This window comes from Branchiostoma lanceolatum, chromosome 19 (assembly GCF_035083965.1).
Source record: "Branchiostoma lanceolatum isolate klBraLanc5 chromosome 19, klBraLanc5.hap2, whole genome shotgun sequence".
In the NCBI taxonomy this organism is placed as follows: domain Eukaryota; kingdom Metazoa; phylum Chordata; class Leptocardii; order Amphioxiformes; family Branchiostomatidae; genus Branchiostoma; species Branchiostoma lanceolatum.
Genome location: NC_089740.1, coordinates 6,263,476 through 6,280,479, shown reverse-complemented (window position 1 = coordinate 6,280,479; position 17,004 = coordinate 6,263,476). Strand labels below are relative to the sequence as shown.

Sequence of the window (17,004 nt, the reverse complement as noted above, 5' to 3'; positions counted from 1 at the left end):
CGATGCACCGATGTTTCCAAAACCGACATCGATGCATCGGAAACCGACGTCGGTTTTGAACACCGACATCGCTAATCGAGTAAAATACACCTAAAATAACGTGCGAAAGCAGGCCGGTGACATCGAAGGTCTTTAACGTTACCGACGCACAGCCGTTTTATCGCATGGAAAAACACACGGTTGGAGCCGTAAACTACGTATAAGCCAGGATATTTGCGCGGATCCTTCGTTTTTAGATATTTGTCAATATGGCAGAGATAATCGGATTGTTTGTTTGTCGGTAGTTGCTTCGGATCCTAACCAACAAATACACACTGCACGGCATGATCTCAGATCCTGAAAAATCCATCGGATCCGCAATCGTGCATCATAGCAGATACGGAACGTTTCCAATAGACCGATCCTGTCGAACACCATATCGAACGAATAGAAGACCCATAGAACCCCCTGTTCTATTCGGCTAATGTAAAGTTGGCGGTCTAACAAGTCCTTTTTTCGGTTCGATAACAAGGCTGCACGGCGATGGGTCAAAACTAGAGTCGATGTCATTGCCATGACGGCGTTTGGATTTCGACCGCGATTTAGCTGTCGTTAACGACAACACTTACCTTACATCGCAACCGACCATAACACTGCAACCGACATCGCCATCTTTACATATCGCAGCAATCGAGTCTTTACATCGCAATCGAGTCCTTACATCACATTCAAGTCGCTACATCGCAACCGAGGCCTTGACACCGCAATCGAGTTCTTAAATCGCAATCGAGTTTTAAAACAGCAATCGAGTATCTAAAACAACAGTCGAGTTTTTAAAACAGCAACCGAACCTTAAAAAAGCGGTCGAGGATTAACTCCACGGGAGCCTAATTATATGTAGCACCTCGTTCACTTCACACCTTCTTAACACCTAATAGTTATAGGCCACCGGAGGGCGCAAATAATCGACTATAGTTAGGCACATCTCCGTTAATTGGACACATTAGCCTTTTTTTAATGTTATAATTTATGAACGCAAAGTAGAGTCAAACCTGGATTCCGCAACCACTCAAAGGACTTAAGTTATGAGGGGACAGGATGGGGTTAACTATATAAACATGGATGAACTTTTAAAATACGTACGTCGGAACTTAACCTGCGTCGGAACTGAAACTTCGTTGGAGCTCTACACTGCGTCGGGCTTTTAACCTGCGAGGATTAACTCCTTATTATCTCCATGAAAAATGGAGATATAGTTTTGGGTGTGTCTGTGTGTGTGTTTGTCTGTCTGTTTGTCTGTTTGTGTTTCCGCACTACTGTAGTCAGCATAACTAAGAAACCTCTTGATGGATTACAATATTTGGTATGTGGGCAGGTGCTGTGAAGCCAAAGTTCAAGGTCGATTTTGGGCCCCCTGGTATGTGACCTTGGTACTGCAGCAGAACTTCAATTTCTATATCTTTTGACCTGGACGTGCTGTGGTCTTGATTTTTAGGTGGCAGATAGCTTGTGATGTAATAAAGAAGTGGTGTAGGTTTGGGCCCCCTAGCAGCTTCCTCTGGAACTGCAGGGGCGTTTTTGTGAAAATCTTCTAAGGAGAATAACTGAACAAAGGAACAACGGATTTCCATGATATTTAGTATGCAGGTAGCTTAGATAGAGATATACACAATGAAGTTCAAATTATGCTAATTGGGACTTAATTTGCATAGCTAATGAGGAAAATCTATATTTGCAGTGTTTTCCATTATCAGACTCAAATACATGTAACGTATGTAGTTTATGGAAAGTGGATCATCAACAGATACCAGTTATGCAAATAAATTCCTAATTTGCATAATCAACGCAAAAAGACAATGATTCATCTAATTGGAAAATTATAGGCCTTTCAATATTGCAACATATGTTTAAGGTAGGTAAAGGTGTTTATGACCAAGCATATATTATGCAAATGTGTAAGTCATTTGCATGAATAGAATTGTTCATGGAGATATGAGGTCGTGGAACTCTTGTCTTAAACTGCGTAGAGGATTAACTCAACGGGGACCTCTTTCACACCTACATACAGAGATGTGTATTGATACCAATGATACACTGGGCGTGTCGTGTCTACTAGACTTCACAGGGTGACCTGACTTAGGTCACCTTGAATATCAACCTATCGGGCCGAGAGGGGGAAGGGCATTTGTATTTATACAACTTAAAACGACTAACCGTTGTCTATACCAAGCTTTGAAGTATGTTTGCCCGTATCTAGTTACTAAAGTGAGAATCAAGGAAATGTAGCAAGAGACTCATTCAATCAGAAATAGATCCTTAAATAAATACAAAGCACGTCAGATGACATACAAATCTTTGGAGCACATACATACACATACATACTGTATATTTCATAACCTCTGTAGGGATAAACAACGCATCACTTGTTTCCACGCATCAACAATAACTATACAAAACTGATTAAAGTCGTACTGATTTGATTTCTCTGTTCTTTGACTATTTAGGAAAACAAAGTTAAACGGATATACAACTGGGAGAAACTGGTAAGACAAAATAAGAAAACAATTTATTTATTTATTTATTTATTTATTTCATCTTGAGACTCCTGGGTAGCCCAAACAGCTACGATACCTGATTTCCATTGGGGCCCAGTATAATATATGCACAATACGTGTTACAGTTTGGCAGTAGAACGGAAGCAGACAACATGCAATGTGTACAAATAAAATCTGGTGCGTCAAAATCAAAAATCCATAAATCAAAGTTTGATAGACCCATTTACGACCACATCAAATATATCATTTCTATGGACAACACATTTTGGGAAACTGTAGCAACTAGGAAGACAAGGACATTATGCAATTGAAAAGCAATGGAGTGAGCAAATTTTTGAAGGAAAAAACAACAAATTGTTGTGTCCTAATATACAAACACTTTGATGATAGAGTACATAAGAGTTGCGCCGGAGATTGCTTTATGAGGTACTTTTGGGCCTTTTCCATATTTCTGTTGTACATGTCCTTGTGTTTGTGCACCAATGTTCAGCAGTGATTGATTTATAATTTTTCTGAATGTTTGGCAAATCCTGTCATAAAGCTTCTGAACCCATTCATTGGAAAGCCTTGATGGGCACAGATTAGAGGAATTGGTGTGTCATATGAACATCAGACACTGGAAAATGATCTTGTGATTGGATTAATAAACAAAACTATTAGCTTGTAGTGAATTATGTGTTCCATTAGAATCTTCCACATAAAATACAGATCTGTCGCTTAATCTTATCTCATTACATTTAGACTTCAAGCTTCACATTTGTGTCATGCTAAAAGTGTAACTACATTACTGGCAGCACTCTTCTCAACTCCTTCAAAGGTCTGGATTAGATTTGGTAGTTGATAGACTTTCAATCTGCAGTTGGTCTCCTTTGGTTTTCAACTAAAGGCCTGATTATACCTTCTTGTGATTGGAACCTGTAAACAGGAGAATATAGCATTTCCCCCCTCCAACCTCTACTTGGAAAGTAGTCATGAGTTAGGTTCATGATCTCCCTTACAACCTCTGCTTGAAGAGTAGTCTTCTCAGGCTCACATCCCAACAGGAAATCCCTCAGCTTAGGTCCTTCATACCACTGACACTGCAAACACAAGCGTAAAATACATAAATGAATGAATGTGCTTTAAAAAAGGATTAATTTCTTATGAATCTAGAATCAGAAATCTTAATTTGCATGTTGATCAAGATACTACTCAGTTCCGTATCTGTATCTGTACAGCCAGTATAACCACTCGTAAGCGTAACACACCAGCTTCGCAGGTACATGCTGGGCATCAGCTATAGATACAGTACAGACAGATACATGTATACATGCATATAGGCAACCCCAGAAAAAAACAGAAGCAGGTGTTATTTGTAATAGACCACATCTTTATAAATACAAAATCAACCAAGTTGGTAAAAATTATTTACAGATGAACATATAAATGAACCATTTATAATCCAGGAATTGAGTAGTGCCCCTTCATGCAGACCCATGGGGTGTGATGTATGATGGGAATCATCCCTTAAGTACTGGTTCTTATGGGATAATTGCTGAAGTTCCAGGTCAATTTTTGGGCCAACGCAATAGAAGACTTAAGTTGTTAAAGGGTGGAAATTGATGAATAAATATTCACACAAACACTATAAACATTATTTTCAACATCAGACTAGATATCCTAAGAGCGCATTTTTGGAAGGGCCTTTTTTTCAAGTCTTTTAAAGTAATATTATTGGGTATCAATGGGATGTTTGACTAAGATGAAAGTCTAATTTTGACCCAAAGCAAGTGCAAAAAACATTTACTAAGGCTATAATTTGACAAACAAGTATCCAGAAACACATTGAAAATGTAATTTTTAATTCAAGTCAAGTCGCCAAGTTGAAGTTTGTCCAAGGTTGTTCACGATATAACATGTAACACCTGGTTAGAGCTGTGTACCTAAACAAATTCTAGGTACAGGTACACAGGTTTAGGTACAGGTCTGGCCCTGAACTACTAATGTTCAAGTAATGGTTGATTAAAGGACAAAAACAACTGATAACAACATAATGTTTAATTCTGCTAGACACGGGCCTATTACATGGCATCTATAATGACCATCACCCTCACCAACAGTCAGCTATGACTCCAGTATTGAAATAAAGATGAAAATTTGACTCAGGCACATTTAAAGCTCAATCTGTGCTACAGTACAGTACACTTCAGTACACTGCCACGGTAATTCATGGTGATTCTATCGGTCAAAGTTGCCTTCCACTGATCTGTAATCCTCAGGCTTGACCTGATTTAGCACCGGTACAGCATGGCTACCAGGCAAAACTATAAATATACAATTCATTTCATTTTTGAGGGGATTTGAGGGTAAAGGAGCTTTTGTAGTGCTTGTAGTTCGTGGCTCAAACAATTTTTCAGTTTATTTGTTAGTTTGAACCTTTATTTATTCATGAAAAGCTCAAATAGGTCTGCAGACTGCAATTACAAAACACAATTATTCACAGGGTCATGATTTTGCCAACTGCAGGAATTTGAAGATTTACTGTTAGTACCTACAATACACTGGACAGACTGCTGACATCTGAGCTGCTGCTGCTGTCTCTGCCATGGCTCCTCTTCTTCTTCACATGTCCTACACACAAGAAATGCAACAATAATACAGAATTATACACATGTACACATGTATTCTTCATTCAGTTGTCAATCTATCAAGTTCACATTCAATACTGTACTGTACTCCTTAACAATTGTGGAACATGCTTTACGAAAGGTGCATTAACCCATTGATCTGAACAAACTGGTAAGTCTTGCGTGGATGGTGTGCTTCTAAATACAAACCATGCCTTCGGCAGTATTACCTGATGCTGTCAATATCCTCTCCAAGCCTGACAACGATGAACACTCTCCTTGTTGGTGGTTCACCCTGTTCAAAGACACATGGACACATTATCAAGGTCTCATTCATGAGTTTTTTCGCCCCATAGCTATAAAACATGTTTTACATATGGGCGCGTTCGTAATGAAGCTATAGGAAATGCACCAAGGTCATTCATTCTCTGTTGAGCACATGTACCCTACATCATGTAATAAAATTGGCAACAGTTTCACTACATACAATCTCTTTTTATAGCAATTACACACTGCACTTAGCTACTAGTACACCCCCCAAAAGGCACTTTCCAGCTGAAAGCGCACCACCGCATCCCCGACAATGCCCGGCTGTGGACGTCCGACATCGCCATGGCTGCCAAACTTTACCTGCTAATTTTTTCAGTTACAAACAAGCTTTTATCAGTTTGATGCTTGAGATCAGTTGGGGTGGCTAAAGGGGAATTTTCCCACCAATCTAAACACACGTTCATGCGCAGTCGTTAATATTTTGGGGTACAGATTCTTTTAGGGTACCCACTCGGAGTAATACAGGAATGAGACCTTAATGTCCGATGAGAAAGGGTGTACACCAACCATCTATCCTTGTGTCACTGTCCCCTTATGTCGTTTGGCTGGCAAAAAAAAATGTTATTTAGCAAAAGAACCAGAGAATCTGCACAGTTGACAGAAAGTTATTCATTAGAATGTGCAATTCGCTTGTACCTGCTGAGATGGGAAAAACCATTCATCAAAACAATAGAAGCCAAATACCCGTGTATTCTTGGAGGGGGGGAAAAATCATTTAAATTAGGACAATATAAACCAAAAACCGGTTACTGCTCAGAGGAAAAAAAACATTCAAAAGAATAATAGAAGCCAAACACATGTGTCTGCTATAGGAAAAAAAAAATCCTTTATCAGCACATGCAGCCAAACACGTGTGTGAGGGTGTGTCTGCTCAGAGGAAAAAAATCATTCATCAGTAGAACAGAAATAAAATACCCATGTCTGCTAAGAGGGAAAGAATCATTCATCAGAATAATAGAAGCCAAACACCTGTATCTGCTAAGAGGAAAAAAATCATTTTATCAGAATACAAAAATGTAATAGGAGCCAAACACATGTATCTGCTGAGAGGGAAAAAATCATTCATCAGAATAATAGAAGCCAAACACCTGTGTCTGCTGAGAGGGAAAAAGTCATTCATCAGAATAATAGAAGCCAAACACCTGTATCTGCTGAGAGGAAAAAAAATGATTCATCAGAATAGTAGAAGCCAAACACCTGTGTCTACTAAGAGGAAAAAGTCATTCATCAGAATAATAGAAGCCAAACACCTGTATCTGCTGAGAGGAAAAAAAAATGATTCATCAGAATAGTAGAAGCCAAACACCTGTGTCTACTAAGAGGAAAAAATCATTCATCAGAATAATAGAAGCCAAACACCTGTATCTGCTAAGAGGAAAAAAATCATTTTATCAGAATAATAGAAGCCAAACACATGTATCTGCTGAGAGGGAAAAAATCATTCATCAGAATAATAGAAGCCAAACACATGTATCTGCTGAGAGGGAAAAAAATCATTCATCAGAATAATAGAAGGCAAACACCTGTGTCTGCTAAGAGGAAAAAAAACATTCATCAGAATAATAGAAGCCAAACACCTGTGTCTCCTGAGAGGGAAAAAAATCATCATCAGAATAATAGAAGCCAAACATCTGTGTCTGATAAGAGGGAAAAAATGAGTCATCAGAATAATAGAAGCCAAACACCTGTGTCTGCTAAGAGGAAAAAATGATTCATCAGAAAAATAGAAGCCAAAAACCTGTGTCTGATGAGAGGGAAAAATCATCATCAGAATAATAGAAGCCAAATACTTGTGTCTGCTAAGAAAAAAATAATAATTTATGAGTCTAAGAACAATAGATTAGACAAATACCTGCTAGCTGTATCTGCATGGAGGGAAAAAAATCATTTATCATTATATGCAGCCAAACATCTGTGTCTGCTCATCAGATGAAAACATCATTCATCAGAATAGTAGAAGCCTGTACTAGTATTTGCTTGGAGGAATGAAATCATTCATCAGTAGAACAGAAAGCAAATACCTGTGTCCGTTCAAATGAAAAAATCATTCTTCAGAATAATAGAAGCCAAATACCTGTATCTGCTTGGAGGAATAAAATAATGTATCATTACATGCAGCCAAACATGTGTCTGCTCAGAGAAAAAAATCATTCATCAGTAGAACAGAAAGCAAATACCTGTGTGTGCTCAAAGAAATAAAATCATTCATCAGATTAATAGAAGCCAAATACCTGTATCTGCTTGGAGGAATAAAATGATTCATCATTACATGCAGCCAAATACCCAGGTCTGCTCAGAGGAAAATAAAATAAAAATAGATTAGCCAAATACCAATATCTGCTTGGAGGATAAAAAATCAATATTATTCTTACATGCAGCCAAACATACATGTATGTTTCCTTGGAGGAAAAAAATCATTCATCAGAACATAAAAAACTAAATACCTGTATGTGTCTGCTAAGACAGGAAAAAATCATTAATTACAACATTAGAAACAAAAAAACATGTAACTGCTCAGAGTAAAAATCATTCATCAGAATAATAGAAGCCAAATACCTGTGTCTGCTCAGAGAAAAAAAAATCATTCATCAGAAGAATAGATATCAATACCTGTGTCTGCTCAGAGAAAATATTATTCGTCAGAAAATGCAGTCAAACACCTACGTCTGCTCAGGGGGTAACAAATCATTTATTCGATCATGCATCCAAACACCCAAGTAATCAGAACAGCCAGAGTGTAGTGAGTTTGAATAACTAAAAGTGATTAGAATGTGCTTGGAATGGCTAGAGTGACTTACAGGTGCTTAGAATGACTGGAGTGACAGGTGCTTAGAGTGACTGGTGTGGCTTACAGGTGCTTAGAGTGGCAAGTGCAGTGACTTACATGTGCTAAGAATGGCTGGAGTGACATGTGCTTAGAGTGGCTGGAGTGGAGTGACTTACAGGTGCTTAGAGTGGCTGGAGTGCAGTGCCTTACATGTGCTTAGAGTGGCTGGAGTGGCTTACAGGTGCTTTGAAAGGCTGGAGTGAAGTGACTTATAGATGCTTAGAGTTGCTGGAGTTGTGTTGTAAAGAAAATGGACATTTTCACTGAACTTTAACTTCACAGAACGGATGTGTGAAGAAATTATCAATAATAACAACAGATTTTCCATGATGATGATAAGTTCACAATACAGAGGTGACAGTGATAACAGGGAACATAGAGTTACAGTGAAAGAAACAAGAATTACAGTAGTTTGAAGTAAATCACAAATGATAAACAGTTTTCAGTAAATCCTGAGAAAGGGGTTCATTGAGGGAAAAGTGTCACTTAACTTAAGGAATGCCAAGTTCTTGGGCCCAGTCTTGTGTCAGGAAAATGCTGAGTTGCTGCATTTGAGAATTTCCCATGTTGGTATCCCTTCTGTTGATAGGGAAGCTAGCAGTCTCTTCTCTTGGAGTGGCTCCACTGCTTTTCCTCTAGAATGCAATGTAAATGCTAGATAAATGTAAGGAAAAGGACAAATCTAAACTTCTAGACCAGATTGTAAAAGACACAGGATTAAGCTTACCCGCTGCAGACGCTATGGTATTGTGAACCATGTAACTTGTAGAAACCAGACAGAGAGAAGCAAGGGGCCAGCCTCTGGTCTAGTAACATAGGAAGGTAGACAATTTTGTTTATTTCTTTAGCTTCTATTCCTATCATGTTCCACTAAGGAATAATGGCATGTTATCATGCAGAAAAGCTCTTCATTTCCAAAATGTATACATATGTTTAAAGTAATCTCCTTTCATTACATTTGTTGTACTTTAAGTATGACAACGAAAATCCCATCTTCTCATGGCCAGTCTCAGTTCTGCCCAGGTCTGAAAAATATTCTGTCATTTTTCCTCACATCTGGCACTGATATGATAGACTCCTTTCCAAACTATGGCACCATTTTGAATCTGCTCTTGCGAGAGCACAATTTGGCGCAAGTGCACATGATTTCACACGGGAGCAGAAAGCAAATACTTGTGTCTGCTCAAAGAAAAAAATGATTCATTAGAATAATAGAAGCCAAATGCCTGTATCTGCTTGGAGGAATAAAATTATTTATCATTACATGCTGCCAAACACCTGTGTCTGCTAAGAGAAAAAAAACTCATTCATCAGAATAATAGAAGCCAAACACCTGTGTCTGCTGAGAGGGAAAATATCATTCATCAGAATAATAGATTAGGCAACGTATCTGCTTGGAGGATAAAAAAATCAATATCATCATTACATGTAGCCAAACATATGTTTCTGCTTGGAGGAAAAAAATATTGTTCATCAGAAGAACAATAGAAACTAAATACCTGTGTCTGGTAAGATGGGAAAAATTATCTATTAGAACATTAGAAACCAAAAACCTGCAACTCCTCAGAGTAAAAACATCATTCATCAGAATAATAGAAGCCAAACACCTGTGTCTGCTTGGAGGAAAGATCATTTGTCATAACATGCATACAAACACCTACGTCTGCTCAGGGGCTAACAAATCATTTATTCGATCATGCATCCAAACACCCAAGTAATCAGAACAGCCAGAGTGTAGTGAGTTTGAATAGCTAAAGTGCTTAGAATGGCCAGACTACATAGGATGATACAAGTGAGTAAGAGGTGCTAAGATTGGCCTGGGTGCAGTCAGAGGTGCTTAGAATGGCTGAGCACATTGAGGTACAAGTGCTTGGAATGGCTAGAGTGACTTACAGGTGCTTAGAGTGACTGGTGTGGCTTACAGGTGCTTAGAGTGATTGGAGCGACTTACAGGTGCTTAGAATGGCTGGAGTGACTTACAGGTGCTTAGAGTGGCTGGAGTGCAGTGACTTACAGGTGTAAAAAGAGTAGGGGCATGCCCTGGTGTGCGATGGTCCAAATCCTTCTGTCTGGAGTTGGTGATTCACTACAAATCACCCAGATGGAGGCCTGGCGAAACCCCGTCTCGTATCAGCCATACGTTTATTAACACCATTCACCCGGACGGGCTCCCTTGGAAATCAGTTACATAGTAACTGAAGGGACCACCCTAAAGATTAATGATGCTTAAAGTGATTGGATTGCAGTGACTTACAAGTGCTTAGAGTGGCTGAGGGACTTACAAGTGCTTAGAGTGGCTGTATCGACTTACAGGTGCTTACAATGGTTGGAGTGACTTACAGGTGCTTACAATGGTTGGAGTGACTTACAGGTGCTTACAATGGCTGGAGTGACTTACAGGTGCTTAGAGTGGCTGATGTGATTTACATGTGCTTAGACTGCTGGAGTGTAGGGACTTACAGGTGCTTAGAATGGCTCGAGTGCAGTGAATTGGAAGTGCTCAGTATAGTAAGAGTGCAGTTACTGTAATTCACTTTATCTTCACGGTAGCAAAATTTCAGGGTGTAAGGAAAATGGACATTTTCACTGAACTATACTTCACAGAACGGACGTGTGAAGGAATAATAAATAATCACAACAGGTTTTCCATAATGATTATAAGTTCACAATACAGAGGTGACAATAATAACAGTGAACATAAAGTAACAGTGAAAGAAACAAAAATTACAGTAGTTTTATGTTAATTACAAATGATAAAAAGTCCTGAGAAAGGGGTTCATTGAGGGAAAAGTGTCACTTAACTTAAGGAATGCCAAGTTCTTGGGCCCAGTCTTGTGTCAGGAAAATGCTGAGTTGCTGCATTTGAGAATTTCCCATGTTGGTATCCCTTCTGTTGATAGGGAAGCTAGCAGTCTCTTCTCTTGGAGTGGCTCCACTGCTTTTCCTCTAGAATGCAATGTAAATGCTAGATAAATGTAAGGAAAAGGACAAATCTAAACTTCTAGACCAGATTGTAAAAGACACAGGATTAAGCTTACCCGCTGCAGACGCTATGGTATTATGAACCATGTAACTTGTAGAAACCAGACAGAGAGAAGCAAGGGGCCAGCCTCTGGTCTAGTAACGTAGGAAGGTAGACAATTTTGTTTATTTCTTTAGCTTCTATTCCTATCATGTTCCACTAAGGAATAATAGCATGTTATCATGCAGAAAAGCTCCTCAATTCCAAAATGTATACATTTGTATATATTAGTTTATCATCTCCTTCACCCAAATTTCATTACATACTGTTGCAGCTGCTACTACAGGTGTGTCAAGTCGTCCATCCCCATCACCGGAGATGATGTCCGCCTGGTGGATTTGGACAATAACTGCAGGGCCGCGCTGCAGGCTGCCTCTCCTCTCTGTATCTATAGTAAAACAAGATGGGTTGGCAAATATTGAATCTTTGAGACATCTGGAAAATATGAGGAAAACATTCCATACATGTGATATCACCGTCATATGTGCCGTTAGTTTAAGCATCAGCGCCAATGCTTGCCTGTGTTAGTACCAGTACCCCAAGCCCAGGGACTGAGGGACCCCTCCACCAACAAATGCTTGCCTGTGTTAGTACCTTAACCCCAAGCCCAGGGACTGAGGGACCCCTCCACCAATGCTTGCCTGTATTAGTACCTACCCCAAGCCCAGGGACAGAGGGACCCCTCCACCAATGCTTGCCTGTGTTAGTACTACCTACCCCAAGCCCAGGGACTGAGGGACCCCTCCACCAATGCTTGCCTGTGTCAGTACCTACCCCAAGGTGAAGCCCAGGGACTGAGGGACCCCTCCACCAATGCTTGCCTGTGTCAGTACCTACCCCAAGGTGAAGCCCAGGGACTGAGGGACCCCTCCACCAATGCTTGCCTGTGTTAGTACCTACCCCAAGGTGAAGCCCAGGGACTGAGGGACCCCTCCACCAATGCTTGCCTGTGTTAGTACCTACCCCAAGCCCAGGGACTGAGGGACCCCTCCACCAATGCTTGCCTGTGTCAGTACCTACCCCAAGGTGAAGCCCAGGGACTGAGGGACCCCTCCACCAATGCTTGCCTGTGTTAGTACCTACCCCAAGCCCAGGGACTGAGGGACCCCTCCACCAATGCTTGCCTGTGTCAGTACCTACCCCAAGGTGAAGCCCAGGGACTGAGGGACCCCTCCACCAATGCTTGCCTGTGTTAGTACCTACCCCAAGCCCAGGGACTGAGGGACCCCTCCACCAATGCTTGCCTGTGTCAGTACCTACCCCAAGGTGAAGCCCAGGGACTGAGGGACCCCTCCACCAATGCTTGCCTGTGTCAGTACCTACCCCAAGGTGAAGCCCAGGGACTGAGGGACCCCTCCACCAATGCTTGCCTGTGTTAGTACCTACCCCAAGCCCAGGGACTGAGGGACCCCTCCACTGATGCTTGTCTGTGTTAGTTGTGAGTGGCTGGAATTATTTCTTCTGCTAAGTAGAAATTCCTTTACTTATGCTACCGGCAAATATGCGGGAACACTAACCGTGTTCGAGACAGACTGACCAAACATTTAAACAGGAAACTTATGGGCCTGGCATGGGGGCTACAAAGTCATAAAATCCAGTGGGGTGATGTTGGAATTTAACTTACTAGTAGTAGTCGGCTGTCCCTTTGTGGGTAGAAGTAACATTTCAGGATGTTTCATTTCTAGTAAACATTGATATAAAAGTAAAACAGTCCCTTTATAGCAACATAGGTGATGGATTGAAGTATTATATTTGCTGTCAAATGTGGTTTTTCTAGTTTGTCTGCTGAACAGAAACACAACACAATGGGTGGTCATGTCAGTGGGTGTGAAAACTCCCTAACTGCAGATGCCAGGTTTCCTTTTGTTTTGGTAAGGTTTATGACTCTGACACTTGACACAAGCGTTGACTTGTTTGGCTGTTGTCTGTATTTTCCCTACAAAATTTCTCATCAACAACAGGGCATTAACCTTACATTAACCAACGGTTCACATCAAAGATAACAAACAAAAAACAAGTGGCTGTGAACAAAATTACTCAGAATATACAACAACAACAGAATAGAGAGATGCTCATTTCTCTGTTGTCTTGTCAAGATCCCCCACAGCCTCTAATAGTTTAGAACAAGGAGGAAGATTACTTTACCCGCCTTTTTTTCAACATGGCCAGGAGGTTTCAGAGAATAGTATCTGAAGAGCCATGACATACATTTCTTTATTGATTCTCATTTCCTTCAGATATCTTTTCAACGCAGGGTATTTACAAGCTGAGCCATCGACTTGTTAGATAAAAACTAATAGCATTAGTATATATGTAGCTGATATAGTAGATGGGACTATTATTTTGGCGCAACACAACAACCTCAAAATATGGGGTTTTATCATACAACTGAATGCGGTTTTGATGTATTTTGAAATATCAGTTTTGTACATACCTGTAAACAGCTGTCACAGAAGCCTGGCTGTGAGTCTAGAACATTCCAACCTTTCCGTTTCACCCCCACAAATTATCTGGAGATAAGGCACACATGGCGCTTGTGACCTGTACAAGACAGGAGATGTAAAGTTACACATTCAGATTCTCACTAAACAAAAACTTCAAGGTTTGGAACAGGTTTTATATCCGCCTAAGATAATGCATGCTGTCTGTGTGATGTGAGGTCTAACGGACAAAATACATACAGTCAAACCTGCCCAAGGCGACCACCCGGCGGACCGAGCAAAAACGGTCGCGATGGACAGGTGGTCGCCATGAAGAGGATTCCACTCACATGTTTCCAGGTCGAGGTTTTCAAATACAGTACGTAAATGATGGAAAATTATGTGAATTTAGACAGCATGACCCTCACCAGGTTCAATTCTCATTGACAGAAAGATCCTACAAAAATTACATTTTCCGTTATCGATGTAATAATTGTATACCGCTACATCGTGTACAAATTTTCGTCATAATTTTTGACTACAAAACGATGGTTGCCTCGATGAGCTCGCAACGCCCTCCCGCATTCACACGTTACATTGAATAGTACACACACACACACGCACATCTTCGAAGTTTTAAGGCCTATTAGACAGATCCCTAGAAAACGCCTGCTGGTCCCAGCCTTTTTTGGGTCGCCGACCGCTGGATGAAAGGGTCAAAAAAATTTCGATCTGACAACTAAAGATGAAAACGGAACGCGTTAACGGTGTGATTTCGTCGCGCCGCGAAGCTCTGTGCCACCGCATCGAAGGGTAAGTCAGTGCAGCAGAACGCACAGTGTCCAATAAAGGTTTGTGAGATTCATGGAAATAAAAAGAAAATAAGAATTTTGATTTTCACCAATAACTAGAGTATTCGTAAATGTTTATACACAAAATCATCGTGTTTTAGAAAGGTCAGCGGTACGCAAAATCCGGGCCGCCCGAAATCCAAGATGGCGTCGGGACCAAGGAACAACATTTCTCGCCTGATGTTTTGCCCGCCGGGAAGTCATTTTTCGGCGGAATTTAGCAAGACAGAGACACATTTTTGTTGAAAATACAAGAAATAGATAGTAATTTCTGTGAAATCTGACTTTATGACGCCATGCACTACGTATTCGTTTTGAAAATTGAGTTTAAACCGAACTGAGTTTGCGGTAAACTATAAGATTACGATGGCACAACAACATCACAAACATTTGTCTTTACAATGTTTATAGGGGGAACGTTTTATTAAAACACTTCATGGAGGAATCGATGGTATAACATTGCAATTCCATATATTTTTGATCTTATTTTTGTCCTTTAAAGTCTTGAAAACATTTCCGTGAAATCCGACAGCAAAATGATCTGATGTCACCACACGCTTGAAAATTAGGCGACCGCCATGGGCAGGGATTGTGCTCTTTGCGGTCCCAATTCGTGGCGGTCGCGGTCGCGTTGGACGGGTGGTCGCCTTGGGCAGGCAGCTTAATGCTTGTGCCTATGGGGAAAATTTTCGGGACCGAGAAAAAGCGGTTGCCATGGCCAGGTGGTCGCGTTGAAAAGGTGGTCGCCTAGGCAGGTTTGACTGTATATCTCTTTGTTTGTCTGTTTTATGACCTACTAGTATGCAAGGCAGCAGTTGTATCATCAGTACTATCTATTCAAAAATCCTTGCTCAAGTTGGTCTAATTTTCGTCTCATATATATGATGCGTCATGGCGCCGCGGCGACTTTACCAGGCTCCGCGGATCGCTGGGAAAATAGTAGAAATCGGCCAAATAGAGTGAAAAGTATGCCAAGGGTACTCCGTACGGGTGGTACTCCGTTATACTGGGAAGCTCCGTGGGTCGCCTATTGAGCTTCCCTTGGCATACTTTTCACTCTATTTGCCGATTTCTACTATTTTCCTAGCGATCCGCGGAGCCTGGTAGAGGCTAGCGGCGACTGTTGGAGGGCTTTTTTAGTCTTGCAGTCTTATACATTAGCAGTAAAAAAAGCCCTCCAATAGTCGCCGCGGCTATCATGGCGCCATGTTTCTTTGACTTGAATAACAGTTCACAGTTACAGTTAGTTCAGTTAGGGAGGCAGTTAGTTACCCCTCAGCGATACCCCTCCTGGGGTTGTTAGAGGGTATCACAAAGAAAGAAAGAAAGTTACGAGCAAAACATAAACATAAACTTACCGTCAGATAGGAGCTGTGGCGATACAACGTGCATTCCCTGTCGCGTCGGTTCCTAACATGCCCTGACATGTGCTTGTGTGCATGTTTGTGTGACGAACGGTTTTCACACCTCGCGCCAGTGGACATGAAAGGTCGGGGGTCACCCTCGTTCCCAGGACTCCACGTAACCAGGGAGCTGGAGTAACCTCAGTTTAGCTTCAGATATTAGACATATGGTCTGAATAGAGTATATTGAGTCTTCATGTGGGATCTTGACGACGCTTTAACAGTAAATTCACCATGATGGAAACATTTAACTATGGTAATAAAAATCTGTGAGAGTTTCGAGAACGAGTTCATCGGATTGTTCCATTGTATTCATGGGGAGTCTATCAAAACTAATCAGCAAAGAACCTGATCCGGACGCTAAAGTTGTTGTCTTGTAACATTTTGGCACTTTCCAAACAGAAGTTAATGGCGGAAGATTGTTACCTTCTTGTCATGTACCCCAAGGGGGGCTGCGGACGCAAAATGGGGCATATGAAAAAAGGTATATAATCTTCCCCACCAACATCTGCTTGGAAAGTAAGTTTTTGGCTATTTGCCCTGCTTTCGAGACCTAACGTAGCGCAAGGTACCACTCCAGTTATGGTGCGCTACCAATTGTGGTCCACTTTGGGTCTTGCGATGTGTATTTTGCTGAAGGTAGTTTTCATGAGCAATAAAGGACGTCATAAATATGATCCTTAGTCATGCCTCTCCTTATACAAAGCAATGAATTAGGTTTACGTCCAGCGACAAAACAGAATAAACTCCTGAACCTGTAACAGCAAGTTACCAAGAACCGTCGCGGTGGCGCAGTCCTGGGTTCAAATCCGGGGTCCCCTGATTTGTCTCGTTGACGTTGTGCCCTTGGGAAAGGCACTTTACACGACTTTCCCCACTTTACACGACTTTCCCCACTCAGATGAAAATTAGTACCCTAAGTTAAGCCCCGGTTACACATAGCCGAACATGGCCTCCCGACTCTCTCTCGACCATGGTTAGAGTGATTCGGGGGCTAGGTGGGCTGGTGTT

General features: G+C 41.1%; 1 protein-coding gene across 11 annotated transcripts; it reads right to left on the bottom strand.

The window, feature by feature from the left end:
* Positions 1-2,300: 2,300 nt before the first annotated feature.
* LOC136425023 (uncharacterized) lies at positions 2,301-16,609 on the bottom strand. Of its 11 annotated transcripts, XM_066413737.1 has the most exons (8): positions 13,754-13,883; positions 11,586-11,707; positions 10,312-11,243; positions 8,081-8,932; positions 5,922-8,026; positions 5,371-5,435; positions 5,074-5,144; positions 2,301-3,613 (listed from the first exon to the last, which is right to left on the bottom strand). In XM_066413737.1, the coding sequence occupies exons 5-8, from the start codon at positions 5,978-5,980 to the stop codon at positions 3,383-3,385; spliced, it is 426 nt and encodes a 141-aa protein (XP_066269834.1). In that variant the 5' UTR covers positions 5,981-8,026; positions 8,081-8,932; positions 10,312-11,243; positions 11,586-11,707; positions 13,754-13,883; the 3' UTR covers positions 2,301-3,382. The 11 variants fall into 11 exon arrangements, 7 of the variants coding, with proteins under 7 accessions (XP_066269834.1, XP_066269833.1, XP_066269839.1 ...); XR_010753962.1 differs by having other exon boundaries at positions 5,065-5,144; positions 5,978-8,932; positions 13,754-13,884; XR_010753959.1 differs by having other exon boundaries at positions 5,978-8,932; positions 13,754-13,884.
* Positions 16,610-17,004: the final 395 nt, after the last annotated feature.